This window comes from Pollachius pollachius, assembly GCF_949987615.1.
Source record: "Pollachius pollachius genome assembly, chromosome: 1".
Classification (NCBI taxonomy): Eukaryota; Metazoa; Chordata; class Actinopteri; order Gadiformes; family Gadidae; genus Pollachius; species Pollachius pollachius.
The window spans coordinates 14,625,796-14,649,083 of NC_136934.1; the positions used below are offsets into that span (position 1 = coordinate 14,625,796).

At 45.8% G+C, this 23,288-nt stretch overlaps 3 protein-coding genes and 1 long non-coding RNA gene across 4 annotated transcripts; all 4 read left to right on the forward strand.

The window, feature by feature from the left end:
* Positions 1-86: 86 nt before the first annotated feature.
* Positions 87-7,281, forward strand: lzts3b (leucine zipper, putative tumor suppressor family member 3b; the record flags this gene model as incomplete). The annotated part of the gene is made up of 8 exons (XM_079753896.1): positions 87-508; positions 728-947; positions 1,465-1,929; positions 2,991-3,158; positions 4,001-4,129; positions 5,163-5,354; positions 5,817-6,047; positions 6,199-7,281. The coding sequence occupies 8 exons, from the start codon at positions 87-89 to the stop codon at positions 7,279-7,281; spliced, it is 2,910 nt and encodes a 969-aa protein (XP_079610022.1).
* Positions 7,282-9,766: 2,485 nt separating this feature from the next.
* On the forward strand, positions 9,767-15,359 carry ubox5 (U-box domain containing 5). Its single transcript, XM_079744276.1, has 7 exons — positions 9,767-9,915; positions 10,463-10,526; positions 11,029-11,130; positions 11,260-12,089; positions 12,498-13,162; positions 13,335-13,532; positions 14,834-15,359. The coding sequence occupies exons 2-7, from the start codon at positions 10,473-10,475 to the stop codon at positions 15,055-15,057; spliced, it is 2,073 nt and encodes a 690-aa protein (XP_079600402.1). The 5' UTR covers positions 9,767-9,915; positions 10,463-10,472; the 3' UTR covers positions 15,058-15,359.
* Positions 15,360-17,643: 2,284 nt separating this feature from the next.
* On the forward strand, positions 17,644-19,130 carry avp (arginine vasopressin; the record flags this gene model as incomplete). The annotated part of the gene is made up of 3 exons (XM_079739671.1): positions 17,644-17,763; positions 18,063-18,267; positions 18,684-19,130. The coding sequence occupies 3 exons, from the start codon at positions 17,644-17,646 to the stop codon at positions 18,821-18,823; spliced, it is 465 nt and encodes a 154-aa protein (XP_079595797.1). The 3' UTR covers positions 18,824-19,130.
* A 2,192-nt stretch (positions 19,131-21,322) lies between these two features.
* Positions 21,323-22,562, forward strand: LOC307083368. Its single transcript, XR_013812276.1, has 3 exons — positions 21,323-21,454; positions 21,863-21,980; positions 22,233-22,562. It is a non-coding gene; the product is annotated as an uncharacterized lncRNA (long non-coding RNA).
* Positions 22,563-23,288: the final 726 nt, after the last annotated feature.

Here is a 23,288-nt window from a genome sequence, read left to right on the forward strand (position 1 = left end):
CCAAGTGTGATGTGTGTGTGACCCTCCCCTTCAAACCCTGACTCCTAACCTTTCATCCCTGACCTTTGACCCCCCCCCCCCCTGCTATGGGCAGTGTTGGGAGTGGGGTGGCCGGAGAGCAGGAGTTTGCCATGAAGTCAGTGGGCACGCGGACCACGCTGCCCCGGGCCCCCCCGCTCTCTCGCCGCTGTCCCGACCGGAGCTGCAGTGCCGAGCGGCTGCCCCGCCCCCCGGCCACTGTCTCCGATGGGACCGCCTCGAGCGACGAGCGGGGCAGCGTTAGCATTGGCACTGGGACTTGTACCGGGACAGACCGGCCCACGGAGACCGCCTCCTCCACCAACGCCACCGAGTGCACCGTGGCCGTCCCGCCCAACAACACCGCCCAGATGGACTGTGGGAACGCAGCGGGGCGGCGGGAGAGGGAGTGGGAGAGGGAGAGGCAGCGGGAGAGGGGCCGCGACCGCGACCGCGACCGCGACTGGGACCGGGAGCGGCTGGAGAGGGAGCGGGAGAGGGAGAGGAACCGCGAGCGGGAGAGGGAACGGGTGGAGAGGGAGAGGCTGGAGCGGGAGCGGGAGAGAGAGAGGGAGAGAGCCAGGGAGCGGGAGCGGGAGAGGATCGAACGGGAGAAGATCGAGAGGGAACGGGAGAGGGAGAGGGAGAGAGAGAGGGAGAGAGAGAGGGAGAGACTGGAGAACGAGAGGATGGAACGAGAGAGGGAAAGGGAGAGAGAGAGAGAGATGCACAGCGGCGGAGGTATAGATTCGTGTGGGAACTTTGTGAGCTTAGGAGCAAACGAGAAGAAGAGCGGAGGTATGAACCAACACCAACATAGGGAGATGGCGGCCGGCAGAGCGGACGGCGACACCAATCCACCAACCAGTCAGAACCCTCCCAACCACAACCCTCCCAAGATACTTCCTGTTTCCGGGAAACTGGAGCAGGTAATTACAGGCTTACTGCGCTTGATGAACTGTCAAATCGATACATTCTTTGATTTAAAAATAAGTGCAGCTTGTTGACTCAAAAAACTTTTGGTCAAGGCTGTTTGCATAATATAATATTATTATCTTGATCCATCACAGTGCTAAATGTACCTACTGAGTAACAGAGTTTTTTTATTTCTCATTGTCTACCAATAATCATGTATGTTTATGTCCCTATTTTCCCCCACCACCTCTCACTTGTTGTTTCTCTCTCTATACCTTAACCTCTGTCTTCTCCTCTCTCTCTTGCTCCCTCTCTTTCACTCTCTCTCTGTCCCTGTCTCTCGCCCTCTCTTTTTTCAATCCCTCTCTCCCTCCCACTTCCCCCTCTTGCTCTGTATCCCTTCCCTTCCTCCCTCCTTCCTCCCCTCCTCCCCTCCTTCCCTCCCTCCCTCCCTCTGTCCCTCTCTCTGTCCCCGTCCCCCTCTTGTCCCTGTCTCTCCCCCTCCCCCCCTCCCTCCCTCCCTCCCTCCAGAACAACTCGGGGCTGGTCCGTCCTTCAGCCTTCAAGCCGGTGGTCCCCAAGAGCTTCCACTCCATGCAGAACCTGGTGGTCCAGTCGGGGGGAGCGGGCGGCGAGGGCAAGGCAGATGGGCGGAGCGAGGGGATGGGCGAGGGCAGGGGCGGCAGGCGAGGCAGGGAAGGCGGAGGGGAGGCGGGGGGGGAGGTCCCCGAGGCGCTGCTCCTGGACCAGGACAGCCCCATCCGGGTCGGGATGAGGAGCGAGGGGGGGCCGATGAGCAACGAGATGGCCCAGGGAGGGATGTCCGACTCGGGGCGCAACTCCCTCACCAGCCTGCCCACCTACACGGGCTCCGGGTCGGGCTACGGACCCCCCGCTGTGCTGGGGCCCCTCAGCGCGTCCACCAGCCACATCAACAGGCTGGGCACGGCAGGGGCGGCCGCCGGGCTGGAGAAGCTGGAGAAGCCCGGTTACCAGGTAGGACCACACACCCTTATGCACACACAGGGACCCCATGTAGTGCTACATACCTGCAGCAAGTTGTACCACACACATAGCCACAAGGTAGACCTGTTTTAAATAGGAAGAACAACACATACACGTGTATACAATGTAGGACTATACACTGGAAATAGGTAGTACTACAAGCATATTCAAGGTAGAACTACACACCTGTAGTAAGCGGTTGGCATTGCTGCCTTACAGCAAGAAGGTCCTGGGTTCAAATCCGGGAAGGCTTTCTGTGTGGAGTTTGTCTGTGTTCCCCGTGTTCATGTGGGTTCCCTCCAAGGGGTTCAGATTCCCCCCCAAATCAAAAAACCTATGAGTTAACCCTCCTGCAGAGAATATATTTCCCCATCTGGATTAATAAAGTATATCATTATCCTTATTATTGCACACTAGGTATTGCAATAAACATATATAACATGTAGTTCTACGCATACAACCTAGGACAAACCAAGTCATCATATACACAACTAAAATGCAAGTTCTGTACATAGAAACGACATGGGCCTTATTCACCCAGCCGCCATCTTGGTTCTAAACGCTAGCTGGGTGTTGGGAACTGAATGCCGCATTCTGTTCACCCCTCCAGCAAGCGTATAGTAACGAGTTGGAAGAAATATGGCCACTAGGGAAATAAGGCCTTTAGGGCTAGAACAGTGTGACATCACATCGCCATTGCCACCATCAAAATGTAAGTTAGTAATGTATTGGTTTTCTATTGTTTTGGTCGTTGTAGAAATTAATCGTGAAATGATTTGTCGTTATGGGAAGACATTCTTGTGTCTGAAACTGCCACAGCGTTTCTCATGCGAGACGTGGCAAAATAAAGTTTTCACTAGCCTAGGTGACAGTATATTAACGTTAATTAAGCTACTACAACACTCTTGAGTCCATTCAATATGGCAGCGTATCAGCAACAAAAACTCCCCTGATGCATCCTGATGTGCAGGCCCTGTTGTGCATGTCTGTGTGTGGATCAAACCGTGGGTGAAGGCAACGCTCCCAACACCTGCTCTCCTCCCTCTTCCCAGAACGGCCTCAGCGCCTCGGACAGCGGTCGCTCCTCCTCGGGGAAGAGCTCCTCGTCCTATCAGAGGCTGAGCCACCTGAGTGACGCCCCGGCGCCGCTACGCCCCTCCCCTTCTTCCGATGACATCATCCAAGACCTGGAGGACCGGCTGTGGGAGAAAGAGCAAGAGGTGAGGCGACAGGCTGGAATACCCTAGTCTCAGAGGCAAACCACACCAGGTAGTAACATGGGTATATTTCAAAAAGTACAATGTGTGCCACGGTGGTCCCCTTTTAGTCAAATAATATAAGGAGCACATTAACCTTGCAAATGAGGAAGACTTATAATATATAATATTATAAGGATGAACAACAGTATGAAAATTATTCAAAAATTATTCCAGACTACGAATTTATAAAGATATTGCTACAAATGCTACGAAAAAGATAGATATGTCCTATATACTGTCCATGTACAAAAAAATCGTATCACTATTTATGATTATTTAGGACAATCTTTAATCAAAGCGACTTAGAGGGAATGCAGAGACAGGGTCATTCAGAGCTTGTAGGGCTTCGTCAAGGATGCATACAAGTAGCTTGTGGATGTAGGGAATCAAACAGAGCCTAGAACCCTAGCCACTACGCTGTCCTTCTTCCCCATTGGAGCCCTGGTGTCTGCTTACAGGTGCAGTACCTCTGTAGTTCAGTAGTGCACATTTCAAGTCAGAATACGTATGAAGAATATTTAATACACTTATATGAATCCCTTCTGCTAAGACCACATAAGAAAAGAAGGGATATCCAGAAATAATATAAGGTGCAATCTATTCAACAAGTTTGTGCGCAAGTTGTTACAAATAAATAAATGAATAATTGTGGATAATACTGTGAGCCTTTTTTAGGAGAATCTTATATCCAAAGCGACTTTCAGTGAATTCAGAGATCATTTAGAGGCGTTAGGGGGTCAAGCGGAGGACCCTAACCAATAAAGGCCGTTCTTCCCCTTACGCATCGTGATGTCTGCTCACAGGTGCAGCACATCCGCCGCAACCTGGACCAGAGCGAGGCGGCCATCATCCAGGTGTTTGAGGAGAAGCAGCGTGTCTGGGAGCGCCAAATGGACGAGCTGAGGCAGAACTATGCCTCGCGCCTGCAGCAGGTGAGGGCACACATGCACACACACACACACACACACACACACACGCACACGCACGCGCACACACACGCACGCACGCGCATGCATGCACCCTCACACACATACAAACACCTCACACACATGCACACACACACACACACACACACACACACACACACACACATACACACACACACTCACACACACACATATACATGCACTTACACGCACATACACACACACACACACACACACACACACACACAGAGACACATACTCACACATACAAACACCTCACACACATGCACACACACACACACACACACACACACACACACACACACACACACACACACACACACACACACACACACATACACACACACACTCACACACACACATATACATGCACTTACACGCACACACACACACACACACACACACACACACACAGAGACACATGCATACTCACACATACACTGACATTGGTCAAGTAGAGGCATGCATGAGGATCACCCACGTTCAACCAACGTATGATGGATTAGATTAGATAACATTTTATTATCATAGCATACTAAAATATTAAAAAAAACAGATTTCTATAAAACATAATATATATAAAAATAAAATATATATATATATATATTTTGGCAAAAATAAATTATACTGCATAATATAGTTCTGTGTGTATCTATGTTTCATTTATAATCTTATAAAACGCTTGGAAACATTGTGAAACAGTGTGTATGGATGAATTACTGAAAGAGGGTTCCATACTGAGCTAGTGAGTTGAGTTGTATGGTTAACATGATTTCCATACACATTCAGGTTTCCTGGGGAACGCCACATTTCCCTTCCCAACCAAAAGACATTTTCTTTTATTTGCATACTCCTGCCCTGGCCTTTGGCCACATTGTTGGAGTTAATCTCAAAGTCCTCCACTACTGCTGATTGTTTATTACGGAGCACATGGAGATGGCGGATAAAGTAATACTGCTACCTAGTTGAAACAGGAAAGCCAAAGGGTAACGCCGGTCCGTCTGTATTGATTCTGCAGGTGACCCGTCGGGCCCAGCGCTCCCAGACCGCCCTGCAGGCTCAGATCACTCGGCTGTCCCAGGACAAGAGGCGGCTGCAGGAGGAGATGGCTGCCCTCCTGGCCCAGAGGGAGGAGCTGGAGAGGAAGTGTCTGGACTACCGGAAGGAGCAGGCGGACATACTGCCCCGTCTGGAGGAGACCAAATGGGAGGTGAGATATCTTTTTTTTTGAGCTGCTGACGACGCTCTCCTGCGGTCAGGTGGTCGAAATCATAGAAATTCAATGTGTGACGTGTGTGAACTTCAAATTTTGTGAACCCATTTTTTTTCGTGAACCCATTTAGCAGACATATTGTAAAAGACAGTTAATATGTTTGATGCAATCCACTGAGGAGCTGGTAGGGGTTAAGCACCACCTACAGGTAGACTGCAGGCAATGGGGTTGAAACCCAGAATCTTTCGAAATGGGAGTCAAACCACTTAACTGCTAGAATAGACTATCCTGCCCATGTAGATCAAAGGTCTCCTGTACCTACCGGTGTTATCTTCATGTCCCACATAATGGGGCTATCTACATCTGTAAAATGTTGATTCAGAATACGTATCTGTAATAGTGAATAGAATTATAACCATCCCTTCTGCTTTATCTGCTCCTTCCTCCCGATGGTGGCAGGTGTGTCAGAAGGCCGGTGAGATCTCGCTGCTCAAGCAGCAGCTGAGGGAGAGCCAGGCGGAGGTGACCCAGAGAGCTGGGGAAATGGTGGCCCTCAGGGGCCAGCTGAAGGAGCTCAACGCCCAGCTGAGGGAACGGGAGGACGCTATGCTCGGTCTGAAGGACTCATACAGCTCCAAGAGTCGTGAGCTGGAGAAGTGCGAGGGAGAGCTTCGAAGGACTCTCTCTGAGGTAAGATTTGTATTGCTAACGTAGTGTTAGCCGACTGATTGTCAATGCCCGCAACGGGCATTAATAAGCCCTGGCAGTCATGTACAAAACCACCCTGAGACTGCTACAAAATGGCCATTTGACATGGGTGACATTTGATCCTTTCCTGTAGGTTTCTATGCTCCGGGAAAAACTGGGTGTCTTCGAGGCAGAGGTGCTCAGTCTGAAGCGAGCTCTGAGTGAGGTCGGCAGGGGACACGAGATCTCCATGGCCCCCAACTTGGCTGCGGCGGGTCTCTTGCCCCCGTGGGGGATGATGCACTGCCCTAGGAGCTCCTCTGATCCCTCCTCCGGCGCTCTTAGCTCCACGTCAGACAACCTGCTCAGCCTGCAGAGCGACGAGGCCAAAGCCCAGCGGCAGGAGGCTCAGAGGCAGGAGAGGCAGCAGCGCGAAGAGGCCCAGTGGCGAGAGGCTCAGCACCGCCAAGACGCCCACATCAGCCAGGACCTGCACATGCGCCAAGAGGCCCAACTCCGCCAGGAGGCCCAAGTCCGTCATGAAGTCCAGCTCCGTCAGGAGGCCCAAATGCGTCAGGATGCTCAAATGCGGCAAGAAGTGCAGCTCCGCCAGGAGGCCCAGCTCCGTCAGGAGGCCCAGCACAGACAGGAAGGACAACTGCGTCAAGAGCTGCAGCTACGACAGGACAGCCAATTGTGCCAAGAACTGCAGCTCCGCCAGGCGGGGGACGAGGCAGGGGACCTGCGCAGGCAGCTGGAGCAGCTGCAGGCCACGCTGAGGCTGGAGCGCCAGCAGCGCGAGCGCCAGGCCCTGAACTTTGACCAGGAGCGACACACCTGGCAGGACGAAAAGGAGCGGGTTCTGAAGTACCAGGCGCAGCTGCAGCTCAGCTACGTGGAGACGCTGCAGAAGAACCAGGCCCTGGAGAAACGCATGGGGCAGATGGGAACCAAAGTGGCCCCGACCACCACCACCACCATCACCACCACCTCGGCCACGCCCTCCACCTCGTCCTCCGGCTCGCCTCCTCCACCGCCGCCACCGCCACCACCAGCACCACCAGCAGCAGCACTTTCCCCTCTCTCCTCCCAGGCCACAGCCTCCCTCCAGTCCCCCATCGCATTGACCCTGTCGCCACCGTGTGAAGACCAGAAGGGCCCGCCTTCGCTCCACCAGCTGGCCCCGCCCTGGGTGGGACCGACACGCCTGGAGAGGATAGAGTCCACTGAGATATGAAGACCGCACACCAACAACAAACAGTCATGAATACAACAAGATATAAGGCCAACCAACCGAACAACACTACAGAAAACAATAGAACAGCTTCTCTCAACTCAGTCTAGAGTCAAAACAGCAGTGTTCATGTAAATATACAACAACACATTTCCAAGATACACACGCCAAACAGCAACAAAGGCCTTTGTTAGAATGCTCCACAGTGACCAGAAGGTAGGATTGATCGTTACCTTTCATCACCCAAGGTTTCATGGTGAGGAGCCTTTTTGTCGGTTGGTTGCTTACTGATTCTGCGTTACCAGCCATCTTTTAGTCCAAAGTGGTGGGAAGGCACACAACTAAATTATTTGATTACAGCGCTGAACCCCAGTTCAAAAGAAAACAACCACACACAAAAAATCAGGGATATTCAGAAATGATTGATATAGCGTGGTATTTATTCATGAAGTGTGTGTGCAAGTGGTTACATATAAAATCAATAATTAGTGATTAGAATGTGTGATGGGTACTTGCGTCGTCGGCCACTGAGCGCCTTATTCTATGCTTTGAGGCATTTTCTCGAACCCAATGGCCTATCGATGACGACATAAATCTTGGCGATATCATCATTTTAGTAGTTAAACTATCTTATTGAATTCAACCATTCTGGCTGCTTTATCAGTTACATTATTAGGTTGCCAATGACCAGATAAGTACATTTAAAACCCAGCATATTGACTCAACAATTTCAATTTCTGTAAAAAGCAAAACAAGCAGGTCAAAGACTGATTTATTAATTAATTTGAATTCATATTATGCATGGAGTTCAATGTGAAAGACACATCTCAATGCATTATTAAGAACTACAAAGTTTATATTTTATATAAAAAGGGAATTAAATGAGTATGTTTGGTAGATAATCCTCCCCATCTCTGATCGGTTTACTACATTCAGGGATGGGGGAGACATGCCTTCTCTAAAAGAAGAACACTAGGGGTCGCCAGAGAGCTTTCTACTCCCTTCTCTTGTGACTCAAAATGGTTCCTACCATCTTCAACAAAAGGGCAACAAGGTGTACATATAATGAAAGCACACGATCTGAATCAAGTTATATTTTAATAGTGTCATTCACATTGTGCTTTCACAGCCAAGAAAATAGGATCGTTTGGTTAGTAACCCCAAAGCTGAGAAGTTATATAGAATGTAAGTCATACTAGAGCAAGATCCTTAAAGTTGTTATAGATTATAAGTATTTGTGAGCGTGGTTCTGTGTGTGTGTGTGTGTGTGTGTGTATGTGTGTGTGTGTGTGTGTGTGTGTGTGTGTGGATGTGTGTGTGTGTGTGTGTGTGCACTTGCTTTTGCGTGTGTGTGTGTGTGTGTGTGTATTTATGTGTATCCATTAATAAAGATTAAGTTTATATAATTGATCATAGAGGGACTAGTGGCAATATTTAAAAAAATGATTAAAAATACATGTTTGCGGCATTAAGTACAACACATTGTACCAGGAGGCCTGAGAGACACCATATCTTCAAATATCAAAATGAGAAAAGACAAAAGCCTAACGAAAAATGTAAAATGTTTATCCTTTTTATGAAGAGATCATAGAAAACCACCAAACCGCTTTACTCTCTTCTGTGTAGTTCATTGGGATTGGGCAGGAGAGAGGGGGGAGTCAGGTAACCGGTAACACGTTGTGAGGCTGCCTGTCTCTGAGGCTGCATTCACGCGTTCTGCACTATCCATCGTAGGCTTACTACACAAGAGATCTCGGATGTACAGTGGACTCAGATGTGAATATCATGGCTTTTCTATGTGTTGTTTATGCCAGCATATGAACATGTTGCTTCAGAAAACTAAACGAGTACCACTAATGTGTTACATAGTATTATCATATTTATATCTTCTATTATGTTCTATGGTAAATTGATAGAGTAAATGTGTGCTATTCGATTTTCAGTTCTGTTTTTTTGAAAATGTGTAGCCTGTTGGCCTGACATAATGGTGCAATTATTACAATCCTGTCCAAAAATTATATTCTTCTTGATGTAGGTGATAAATGTGGTTATTGTATTGTTTAGAGGAAAAAATGCTACCACTTTTTTACATGTTCCTAACTTTTTTTGCATTTCTGTTTCTGGTACTATTCTGGCTTGACATCCATTTGCTAAATTCTACAAACCCAATAAAGATATTAAAATGACCTGTCACTTGTTGATTACCAAATATTTTTGTACACACGTATATACACGCAGAAAACTATCAGAGACATGCACACATTCGATCGCAACCACACGTGGGGTGAGAAAGCTAATATAACACACACGGATACGAATGCGTGAGAATGCGCGTACAAACACACACACGCACATGAACACATACACAAACGTGATGGCATTATTTTCAGCCGTCCATGTTTCCAGCGGCGGACCACGCCATTTCCGCCTTCTAAACCGGATTGGCCTTCACAGCTTCCGTTGTATCACCAGTGCGCATGATCAAATATTTCGTTACCAGCGTTGGAAGAGGAAGATTTAAAATTGAATCTTCGACTAACTAATTAAACTTTGCAAGAGGGTCAAGCAGAGTACGATGGTCTCTTCACAATCGACTGACTGGCCGGCAATGTAGCTTGCGGCTACCAGCAAACCAAAGTATGCCGTTAGCTGAAAATGAGTTGATGTTTGTCCGTATTGTAGGTTGTCAACTACTGCATTACAAGTGAAGTGTGTAACGTTGAATTGACATCAATTCGTTGTGTGTGCGATGTGACGTGTGGATGATATACACATAGCGTGTATGCAGTATAAGGACGAGTAGAAATGACAACATGCAAGTGATGAGGTTACACAGTGTGTCAGAGCAAAGAGGATGTGTAGGATGTAGCGAGGAGAACACCCTTCTGTTCCTCTTTAGTCCATCTGTCAGGGTTATGCCAGCTTCAGCCCAGGTATGATGACTCACCCTTTATCCTCTAAAACTGCACACAAACCTAAAGGATGTAGATGTTCAAGGTAGGCATGTTCAGAGATCAAAGGTCGTAGGAATTGACCAAAGGACCCAAGGCGAGCCATTCTAAATAGTGTGATGCTGCGCCCAGGGTATCTGGATTATTGGAGTTGAGGAATTGCTTTAATTGTTCATGTTTTCCATGACATAAAGATGATACATAGGGGTGTAAAACATATTCTTCATTCACAGTTCGAAGAAAATGGTGTTAAATCTCTGCCTGCCACATTTCATGACCACAGTCCATTGCAATAAGGTATGACACATTCAACACTTCTTATCCACATGAACAAACTATTTGTGAGTTATCTATGTGAGACATGTGAACCAGTAGACCTTAATAGAATGTCTTCTCAAAGGGCTTTCTTGGTTTATAGATCCAGAAAATAAAGGATAAGTAACCTTAGGTATGAATAATAATAGGACAACATGGAGTGGATGGATGTGAATAGAAAAGTGTTTTTGGAGTGTTTGGGAGTCTTAATCACTGAAAACTGACCATGTGATTTTCTTATTATTACCCTTTCATATTCACATATTGGAAGTGGTTTCTTAACATTGTCTGATACTTGTTCTTTGGGTCACAAAAAATACAGGTTTTTCTCTTTTATGTGATTGGAATTTAGACTGCAATTTATAGATAAGTACAAAAGTATAGATCAATCAAATATAATGATATATTAATATTTTCTGGATGTGCGGTAAATTACATCTTTTAAATCTATTTTGATTGATAAAAATAATTTCCTTCCGTAAAGCTGTGCGCAGATGGCTATGATGTCACCAATCTTGTCTCTGCTGACCCGGCTGTCCGCAGAAGAGGCTTTAAGCTGGAGTACTTCCTTCGTCCACCAGTACAGGTACAATTATGTCTCACTGTCTCTCAAATGTAGAATAAGATTTTTGTCTCCACCCCTCTAAATATATGAGAAATCATCTGCATAAAATAAAGTGTCTAATATGCATGACATGATTGTTTCCTCTCCAAGGTGACGCTGAACTTTGGCTTCCAGGTGGAGCTGTGCCGGGTGGATGTCGAGCTGTGGCCTTGGGGCATGGACCTAGGACAGACCTGCAAGAGGGTGGAGGTCAGCACCTGCCCTGACCCGGTGCCTCCAATCTCAGCTCCAAGCCAGGGGCAGACTCAAAAGGAGAGCTATCAGAAAGCAGGTCTGCAGCACTCTGGTGCAGACCAAAGACCAGCCACCCAACAGCAGGGGGATCGGCGCACTACCTCCCACCCGTCTCACCGATACTCTTGTGGCCGTCTGGCTGAAGAGTGGAGCGAGCAAGCCCTCGATGAATGCCAGGAAAGAGGCCACCCGTACCGGGGTTCCGCTTCGTCCACCGCAACCGATAAACGACAAGATCATCACCATCCTCAACATCATAACAATAATCGTCAGCACCTCCATCCGCCAGAGCAGGAGTTCAAAATGGTGGGTCGCACTGAGCTCAGGGAGGAGACCCGGGTCTGCTTCTCCAATCCGGGGTTCAGGGCCCGGCCCCCCTTCCCGTCCCCGGCGTCCCCGGTGCGCCCCGGGCCCTGCCTGCGGGAGGAGCTGTGGAGCCGGGGGGTGATGTCGCTGGGCGCGGTCAGGCAGCTCCGCGTGACGCTGCCGTTCGGGGGCTCGGCCTCGGCGCTGGGGCTCAAGGGCCTGGCGGTGTGGGGCCAGCCGGCGCGTTGCTGCCCGGCCGCGGAGGTGGAGCGGCTCCGCAGGGACCAGGAGGCCGGCGAGAGGCCGCCGCCTTGCCCGGTGTTCTTCGCCACTTCGAGCGACGAGACGGCGCGGCCGCTGCAGATGGCGGCGACATGCAGGTGTGTGTGCCGCTCTGGTTGCAAGCTCTGTCGTCGTGTTGCTTGTTTTCTTTGAGTGCATTTGGGTAAGCACTGAGGGAGGGTCACAAATGTTAAATATTTTTTAACTGATTACGGCTTTTAAATGATTTTTTTATTATTATTCACTGCACATGCATGAGAGGTGGATTGCTTTTTTTTTTAAGTTGATCAAAAAAGAAATCGCCTGAAATTGCATAAAGCATCGTAGTTCATTTATCTTCGCTAGAACAGAACAACATTCCATTGATGTGGATATTCATATCAATATGTTAATCAACATCATGTTGATGTACACCTCTGGGCTTCTTCTGTCATTTGATCAGAAGAATCCTCGAAAAATGCGAATCCGTACGTCGTTGTTAACTTGGCTCCGCTCTGACCCTCTAGCGCCCCCTCCCTGCCGGAGGAGTTCCTCGACCCCCTGACCCAGGAGTTCATGACCCTGCCGCTGCTGCTCCCCAGCGGGGTGTCTGTGGACCACACCACCTTAGAGGAGTTCCAGAAGAGGGAGGCCACGTGGGGGAGACCCCCTAACGACCCCTTCACCGGGGTGCCCTTCACGGCAACGTCAAAGCCTCTCCCAAATCCTCACCTGAAAGGTCGCATTGATCGCTTCCTCCTCCAGACGGGGGCTGCCTCGAGGGAAGGCGCACTGGGCAGACAGGGGGAGGGGGCGGAGCCTCAGGCCTCGAGACTCTTACCTGCTCAGGTAGATGGAAAGTCTCATGACGGTCCTGGTCGGGAAGAGACACTCGACCTCGGTACAGACAACACCTCCATTGATGCTGGAAGGCATGGAAACGGGAAGAGACTGTTGCAGATCACGGACAATGAATCTGACGAAGGAAAGGCTGAGCATGGAAAAGATGCTTTGAAAGCTCAGACTAATTGGCCATCAGACGGTGCTTGTGTGTCCCTGGCTGTTCGTCAAGATAACCAAATGGCTTTCTGTGCCAAACTTCCAGCACCTTCGTCATCATCACCGCTGAATATGTCAGTCAGCTCTGAAATGGAGCCAAAACCAAAAAGAAAGAGAACCGATAGCAATTGCAGTGAGTTGGACTGAAACAAATAATGTATCTATCAATCTAGTATTCCTTAATCTAGTATACTGTAATGGTTGAGTGACAGAAATCAGCTGTAAAATGTTTGACTATAATTTTTCTCTCTTTCTTTCTTAGTCTGACTGTGTGCCTTTTTTTTTTTTGTCCTGCCATCCCACAGCTCCCAGCAGCTGCTCCCATGAGGAGCGGTTGTCCTCCAGTCTGGACGAGGCCCTCCTAACTGTGCTTCAGGGCCGGCCTTCCTTCGCCTCCAAGCCCGCCACACACACTTTGCAGGGACCCCGCCCTACCGACGAAGTGCCACCCGATCCCTCCAAGCACCCCCACGGAACAGCTTCTTCAGGACCTGTGTTAACCGGTGAGCACCCATGAGATTAGAGCGGGCTGCACTCTTTGGGAGGAGGTGAGGATAAAATGACGTGATTTTGGCAATCAAACAAAAAACCTCGCCAAACTTCTGGCGGGAAATTTGGCGAGGTTGTATGCGGGAAATATCCAGATATTTTCAAGTTGACTGCCTACTTGAATGTGCTTGTCTAGACTGTTTTAAGTCCAAACATTTAGTCTTGTCAAGTGTCCAAGGGACATTGAGTTTTTTCAAGGGACTTGCATCTAGTCAAATAATCTACGCAAAAGAATAGCTAAAATGTATGATGTACAAAAACGTGAAAGAATTAGATTGTGAAATGCAGAGGACTTGGCTCATTACTTGTCTGGTGTTCATTTAATGTTCCTGTCTTTGCCCCACCAGTTTGGTTAGAATTTTTTTATTTTAAACCAGGATGACAACAACAATGTGTTTACATTACACAACATAGGCCAACATTTGATAACGTTTATTATTTCTTCCCCTTTTAAAGATATATTGGCTACCTTTTTAACAAACAATTCCATCAGTACCTTAACCTTTAATTTAAGGTAATTTAAAGGGACTACGTGTGGGATTTTGACATGTATGAATCTCTTTTAATAGCAATGACATGAACCGGTTGTACAGACTTCCCCGACTCTCTTCAATGAGTAGAACATCCAGTGGGCGGATTTCTATTACACCTGAAAAGGGACGGTTTTGCCAGGAAAATGGAAGGAAGTGACGTCCAAGGGCAATGACGTCCAATAACGGCAAAATCATTAGTTCATGATTGTTAATGTACCAGCCAACAAAGCTTGCACTACAGTGCTCTCAATTCACAAGCTCAAGCAGGCTGCCACTAAGCCTCTTAGCCATTGCTGGCCAGAGGGGCCAGTAATGAGGAGGACTTTCAGTTTCTTACACGTTGTACCTATAAAGAGCTGATTATGGTTCCGCATTGATGCAACGCAAGGAGCACGCAGACACTTTGACGCAGTCGAGCACCTGTTTTGGTTCTGCAGCGTGTTTAAGTCAGCGGACCAATCACAGCCCTTGCTGCTGCGTCGCCTCGACGGAAGGTTACAATTCTTGGGAGGCGCAACGTCAGGCCCTTGTGGTTGACGCAAGGAGGGTCCGCAAGGATGTAACGGGTCTGTAAACCCCCTTGTGTTGTGTCGACAGGGAACCATAATCAGCCCTTTACTCTCTCCAGTCCATGCTATGCTGCTCCTAGTGTATACTGTTTGAATGAAATCTCTTCCCCTACAACATCTGCATTACTGGTTCACCTCCATCTCTGTTCCCAGATGAGATGCAGTGTTCAGCTTGTTCCCGTTCCCTCTCCCTATACTCCTCTTCCTCGCTGGCCGTCTACCGCCTCTCCTGCGGTCACCTGTTGTGCCGCACCTGCCTGCAAGGGAGGTGTAGACCACCGAACCCTGCCAACGCATCAGCCAATCCCAGTGTGGTATCGTGCCCCACATGCCGGCGCCCCACCCCCAGCGGCGAGATAACACGTGTGCACCACTGACGCATCGGACCACGCATCGCGCCGAAGGACAGACACCGCCGCCTGCGTTGGTTGGCGAGGCTGATCAGAACCCCCTGAGGTCGGAGATACAAAAGGACGGATAAACCGCACTGCGCTGGAGGCCTTGTTGGAATCACTTTTTTTGTGATTTTAAAAGAGGGTTCATACAGAAGTTTTGATACTGACGTTAACTCACGCTCAACCATTTTGAGCAATGCTGGTCCACGTGACGTCTGGTCTGTTGCATTTATGGTGTTGTTTAACAGGGTTGGGGGTTGAATTAAAGATACGTGTTACGGCAATAGACCCCGTGTTTGATTTATTAAAAGCCTTTGCGGTGAGACCACCATCCACTCTGGACACTCAATTTAGTTTCCAATGTATTCTTGACGCTAGTCGATGCCAGGCTAAATTTGTATAAATTAATGCAATGCATCAATGTCTATTCATACACCACGCATTCTTTGATGGCTTATTTGACCACGTGTATCCATCTTTTTTTCTCTTTCTGTCAATGTTCCCTATGACGGTCTAATGAAAGAAAATCGTACATGTGTGACAACTCCAACCAGAGCAAAAGCAAGGCGCTAAGAATATAATTCTGTCACATGAAAGAAAAATTGTAGTCCCCTCCCCACCCTCCCCTTGTTGCCACACCGAGAGTGCGTTTGTGAGCCAGGTTTGCAGCCTTGTGTTCGCCAGTGCTGACAAAGAGCCGAAAATGTGTTAAGATGGAACAAAAGTCAGTGACGACGAGCGACAGGAGACATTAATGAAAACCAGAGGGAGTGTGTGTGGTTACAAGGTTGCTGTAAGGGGGCTTCACTGAAGTCTGACCCCAGCGACATTGGTTTAGAGATGACCTTGTGCTTTGTAAATTGTTTATCAGACCGGTTTCTCTTTTTTCTCTGAAGATGTGTCTTCTTTTCTCAGAAGATGTGTCTTTTCTCAGAGGCAGTGTGGACTTAAAATGGATCAACAGTTCGAAGCAGACTACAATATCATTACAAATAAATAAATAAATAACAAATAAACCTAAGTCTAAGATATAATTGTAGAATAAGGTTATTTTTCTGCAACTGCTTTATATTAGGTCTGAATCCCTTTAGTCCGAATAGACCTTTTGAGGCTCCTATTTTGTTCTTTCCTCACTGATTTCATTCTCTCCATTGTCAACCTAAAATAACCTTATTTCGGGGTCAGGTCATAGTTACATTAGAATAGTTTGATGGGGACAAAATAAATGGACAAGCATTTCTTAGCTTTCACGCTCACAAACAGTACACAAGTTCTTCATGTTGGTTTCCATGACGACATTAACCAAGGTCATGATCCTATATCCGTTTGATAAGTGTGAAAACGGAAAACAAAACACATTGCGGACATGCATAGATGCCCACCTTTAGCTCAAAATATAGTGGAGCTGGAAGAACAGCTTTGCTTTCAATCCCAATTCCGAATATTTAATGTTGACGAGGAACACAGAGACAAAGGTTTGATTCGTATTTATTCAAAGCATCAAGCGTGAATGTTGAGGCCCAATTAGAGGATTGCATCTCACGTATTGAAAGTGTTTATTGTTCTCATCAACCATCTCCATGTTAATTGTCCGAGTAAAAGTTAATCAGGAGAGGACACGCACAAGCATGCAATAAAGACGGATAAATTGCTGATTCTCATATTTTGCCAGTTTTCTCATTAGTTGGAAATTAAGCTTAAAATTTGGTTCAGTGATTATTGTCATGATTTTGTTTATTGCAGAGGCTGTCACGCATGCCAGCCTGAAATTACTATCCGGCGCTAAATATCCATTATAACCACAGACCCTTACTTCTTTCTGAGTATGACCAACGTTAAGTATGTTTAATTAAAACACTAATTTGATGAAATCTGATAGCTACTTTCATAAGTCCAATGAGGGGTTCCTGTAGTGTACTATTGTTAATCCAATTAGCTTGAATAATTCATGTTTTGCTGTTGGATCCTATGTATTTAATTCAAAATGCAGAGATCTCTCTCTCTCTCTCTCTCTCTCTCTCTCTCTCTCTCTCTCTCTCTCTCTTTCTCTCTCTCTCACACACACATTTGTCCAAAAAAATCTAATATCAGTTTGGATATAAATCCCAAAATGGGATTTCTCTTCTTTTTTATATGGGTAGGCTACCCATGTTGTGAGTATGGTGATGATTCTCAAAACAAGCAAGGTGTCTCTCTCTCTGTCTCTATGTCTCTATCTTAATCCTCCTTCAAACATCCACACAAACACATCCAAACAACATTGTGTGTGTGTGTGTGAGTGTGTGTGTGTGTGAGTGTGTGTGTGTGTGTGTCTGTGTGTGTGTGTGTGTGTGTGTGTGTGTGTGTGTGTGTGTGTGTGTGTGTGTGTGTGTATGTGTGTGTGTGTGTGTGTGTGTGTGTGTGTGGCCTCACCAGCGCGTATGGCCAAGGGAACAAAATGACAGTGACGTCAGATGCAAGTGTCGACCATCTGATATAAGTAAGGGGACTCGGGGCTCGAGTCACACATCAGTCACACAGACAGAAGAGATACACGTGCGTGGCCTTAACATAACAACCTACACAGCGATGCCTTCCTCCGTCATTCCGCTATGCGTCCTGGGACTGCTGGCGCTGTCCTCGGCGTGCTACATCCAGAACTGTCCCCGCGGCGGGAAACGCGCTCTGGCGGACGGAGAGCTGCGACAGGTGGGCGGAACTTCCACATCGCTTCTCTGGAGCTTTTATTTATTGTTTAGTCGAGTTGAATGTTGTTGTTTTTTTGTTTTTTTTATATTTGTTGACTCTTCTTTTAAATGCTTGGAACGCTTTGAATACTAATGGGGTTAATTTCATTTAAAAACAAATACAATTATTATTTAAAATAAACAAAAATTACAAATAATGTTGATGGCTTAAAACTATGGATACCGTAAAAGAATCGGACACATAATGGTCTCTGAACTCGATTAGACTTGTGTATGACGCGTTCCACCTTCCCTCCCCAGTGCATGCCATGCGGACCCGGGGACAGGGGTCGCTGCTTCGGCCCCAACATCTGCTGCGGTCAGGAGTTCGGCTGCCTGCTGGGCTCCCCGGGCATCGCTCAGTGTGTGGAGGAGAACTACCTGCTGACCCCCTGCCAGGCGGGAGGGAACCCCTGCGGTTCTAAAGGAGGACGGTGCGCTGCTTCGGGTCTCTGCTGTAACGCAGGTAGAGATAGATGGTTTTGTATCTACAAGGTTAACGGCACTCATTGGAAACTGAAAGTTACTTTTGTTTCAAACTGGCTGTAAGCCTATGTTCTATAGCAAAAGCATCTAACATTTCAAAGTCTGAATAAAAGTGTCTCGCTGCAGTGAAATGAATGACGGTAGGTCTTCTATAATAAGCCTATATTTAATATAGGCTACTGTTAATGACTCCATTATATGGTGGTTGTGGTGTTGATGTCGATGACGATGACGATGACGAGGATGGCAATGATGAGAATGGTTAGGCTTATTATTATTGTAGTTGTTATTATTTGGCCTATTATTATTTTTATTATTATTATTATTATTATTATTATTATTATTATTATTATTATTATTATTATTATGTAACATTTGATCCATGTTCTTTGGCAGAGAGCTGTGCAGTGTCCTCTGAGTGTCTCGAGGAGCTGCAGCCAGCGGAGCCTCATGGCTCAGCGGGGAATGGGAACTCGCCTGCGGAACTGCTGCTGCGCTTGCTGCACGTAGCCACCAGAGGGCAGACTGAGTACTGATGATGCGTCACCACCTCCTTTTACTCTAGCCTTGGTTTTACAGTTGCTACAAAGCCGTAGCACACCTGTTACACTAACGAACAACAGACCACATACGACCTTAAGTGTTTTTGTGAATACTGCCTTATAGCCTACTGTTTCTATATTCATTCAGAGCCCTCGCCTCTAGCACTGTGGTATATGTAGTTCAGTGAATACCAAATTTGGTTTATTAGATGTAAAATATATATGCCTAGTATCAAACTCCAGGGAATCAGGAATCAAGATGAAATGTTATTTAATTTGTTCCTGAATTATAACTGTACATATACATGCACATACTGTAAACTATTTTTTTTGTTTTATTTCTGAACCTACTAATAAAACTAATGTATTAACATTGATCTGAGCCTCTTTAAATTTCTGGCAAAACGCTGTCAATCGATCTTCCCCTGTGTGTGTGTGTGTGTGTGTGTGTGTGTGTGTGTGTGTGTGTGTGTGTGTGTGTGTGTGTGTGTGCGTGTGTGTGTGCTTTTCCCACGTTTTAATCTTTGAATATAACTCATTGCTTGCGTCATGCAATATTTGTGTGAATTTTATTAACAAGCCGGACTTTAATGCTTTGATCAAGTGGGACTCTGTCTGGCTTGTGTTGACTTGCTCTGGCTTTATTGTACAAGACCAACCATAACCCTCTCAGCATAACTTGTTGTTTCCCGTCTTGCGGGCAACCAATCTGGTGGGTGCCAGATCAGTTAGAAACGTTGAAAAGGAAGTGCTGTGTTTCAGACAGGTAGGTATACATAACAGTACAACCCCGATTTGTCTCACCCATCCCTGAAGGCAGAACAGGTTCATCACGTGATTTATTATAAATGGTGGTTTCGTTTTATCTTGATTTAGAAAAAAACATGTGCCTGAGTGTCAAAGAAAGCATGTAAACAAGGGTCTCACTATAGAGGTCAACTAGGGGAACTTTATAGGCATTATATCTTGACATTAATATCTTTGTCAACATATTAATAGAGCTGATTAACAAAACCAAATCTATGTTGGTATACCATTACATTTTCATCATTCAAATTGTTTGAAAATTAACCAACTAAGTATTTTTACGAAATGACATATTCTGCATCTCTGTCGTTGGGATCTCCATCCAAACCTTCAAGTTCCCATCATAGATATGAGGTCATATATGATTTATCTATTAAGTCTACAAAAAAGGCATGCTTCAACAAAAAACTATACATAAAAACAGATAACAATCTTTATATCCATCTACATTCTCCAACTGGTTCTACTATGTGAGTGCATCTTCTTCACACATTCTTTCAAACATATAGACACGTCACAATTCAAAAACCCACATTGATATTTTGAGCAAACTCAAATTATTCATAAAGCAGCAACAGGTCAGATGTTCAACTAACCTAAGCACATTGCGCATGTGATGTCACGCATCTCTTGCTGGGCTTCCTTAAGTGCCCGCATCGTCCTCACACACTTGTGAGGACACTTGATATTGTTGGTTTTCAGGGTGGTCCGTTGGTTTGGGCCCGCCCACATCACATCCATTATAGCATGATAAGTCCCAAACTATAACCTCTAAGATCCAACAATGAATGACATCGCCTCCGCTCTGTAGGGATAATTCACAGTGCGGACCATTCTCATGTTTTGTACCTCGATGGTAGAGACTCCGTAACCATCTCCTAAAACCCCTTCTTATCTTGAAGAAACATCTGAAACCCCGTCTCTTCGGCAAAACAGTTAATGACCTGACGAGTGCACTTTGGTGTTGAAGCTGTTATGCTGAATTTAGAACACATTTTGTTGAGATCAGGATAGGCCTATAGATAGTCTGCACTCTGTCCAGTTGTTGTATCGGTTGTTGTTGTTGTTGTTGTTGTTGTTGTTGTTGTTGTTGTTGTTGTTTTAAGGAATTTATTAATATTTACATGAAGTTTGAAGTTAGCACAAAATGCTTAGTTTGCAATAAGTAACACAATGTAACTGCTGGAGTAAAATCATACAGCACATCTACAGTTTTCGATCCCTTTGTTATTTAATTTGCATGTAGGAAAATAAGATGATCTGAGCGACCCATTAATGAAGGAATTAGCATTATCTATCAATTAACTAATTTGGTGTTACACTGAGTGCAGTTTAAATTCTAAATATGGCCGTTAAGTCCTGTCTATTCAAACACTTGCCTGCCATTGCTTAGTACAATAACAGCAGCTATAGTTGAGATGTTGTATTTACTTACTAAGGTGATATCAAGGATAGCGTGCTTTAGTTTAAGCAGCTGTAGGCCTACTTGTTTGAGCATGTTTTTCAATAGAAAAGCGTGTGTGTGGTGTGTGAGTGTGTGTGTGTGTGTATGTGTTTGAGTGTGTGTGTGTGTGTGTATGGGTCTGTGTGTGTGTGTGTGTGTGTGTGTGTGTGTGTGTGTGTGTGTGTGTGTGTGTGTGTGTGTGTGTGTGTGTGTGAGCGAGAAAGTGAGCACATGCCTGTGGTGAGCGGTGAGTGTGTGTGTGCAGCTATATAAGTGATGATGAAGCTCTCCTTGTACTTTCTCCATCGACATGGATCTAAAAGCTGTGGTTTTCTTCATCTGCCTGGGTGCTCTGTGCCTCACCTCCACTGAGGGTAAGCAAGAATTCCAAGAATTTAGGAAATGTGTATTGAATGAACCTAACTCTATAATGTTAATATGTATATTTATTTGGATATTGTAGTCTGATGCTTCGGGTAAAAGTGAGTTTATGGATGCTTCTGCTTCAGATGAAGTTTATAAATATTAACTCTGACATAAACATAAACACCCTAAATCACCATGGTTACAGCTTAGCCTGAGGCCCTATTTTCTGCCATACTTTAAGATTTAATTTAGGATTTAATTTCACAAAAACACAACCGTAAGTTCTTTAATGTCTACATTGTACTTTTTGTCTTGGAATTTTTGTCTTACAAAAATTGTGTTCCAAAAAAATCCAAAAAGTGCTATCATGTATACTACAGTGTATTAAAATGCACTTAAATGGTTTCCTAATGCAGCGGGCATCCCAAAATGCTGTCTCCAGACAGCAAAGAAAATCTCAGCTCAAATGCTGTCGAAGGTGGTGAAATGGGAAGTTCAGCAAAACAACGGTGTTTGTTTCATCCAAGCCCTTGTGTAAGTCGTCTTCCAATACGTTTGACGAAGAGAGAGATCATTTGTAGTCTGTACAGTAGTTCATTTTGCATTATCCCACGGACAGACAATACAGCGAAGCATCCGTTCCACAGAGTTGTCATTCTTCTGTGTGTTATTCATAGTTCACGTAGCCTGGTTAATGACACTGATGATGTATTCTATGTAGACCTATTCAAGAACGGTATTCTGGTCTTACAATAGCTACAATTAATTTGCCCTGTACATTCACAGGTTGTATATTAGAGGTCGCAAGAAGCCTGTGTGTGCGGATCTGGGGATCAAGAGATTGCTCAAGAAAAGGCTGAGAGTTGGATCAAACCACGCTGTCTGAATCCTGCTGGATTCCATTTCCATACATAAGGTGGTTCGACTGTATGAGCTGTATCATGTCTTATATACGTCTTCGCCATGTTGTAGTCTTACATGGGCCTACGTCTTAAAACGTATCACTTTTGTGTTTCTATTGTGTAGCCTACGTTCATGTTTGCACTTGTTTTTGTACTCTCTCGCTCTAGGTTTCTGCATACATATCTGTTTCTAATAAAATAGTTTGTGCCCAGGGCTGGAGTGATTTATTTTGACTGGCTTGGGCCTACTCATGGCGCAGCATGTTTGGGCTTACTGCCATGGTTACGCTGGCTTCACGCTCCCTTGGCTGCTGTTAAGACGTGCATTTCCCCTAGGTGATGAATTAGTGGTTACCCTATCCGATGTTTGTAAGTGTTCGTCTCTCTGCTTTGTCTATAGACCATCTGTGGTTTTATGGCTCGTCTGTTGGCATGCATGCATGAAAAATAGTCACAAAACAGGACATATGGTTCTGGAGCAGAGTGAAACTGTAGAACCTGCCACGCTCCACCTATAAGGGCTTTCACTGGGCTCCTCCGACAACAAGGACACAGGTATATGTTATATATATATATATATATATATATATATATATATATATATATATATATATATATATATATACATATTTATCTACACACACCAGAAAGTTTATTTGGCGATTTGCAAATGTGGTACATGCAGAGCATGTGTTACCTGCTCACATGTCAGAGCTCTCCCTGAGTGTGTGCGGCATTGGCTGGTTCAAACATAAAGACACAAACACTGGTTTGTCTTGTGTGCCTTGAGTATTCTTACTCTGGACTTATTGCTTAAATCAACCACACACCATTCAGGAGAACCCCCTGGCTGAAGCCTACAGAAATAGATGACAAACTCAATGACAAACCCAGCTATGCAAACTAAAATAAACTCAAATAAAGACCACCCCCCCAAACC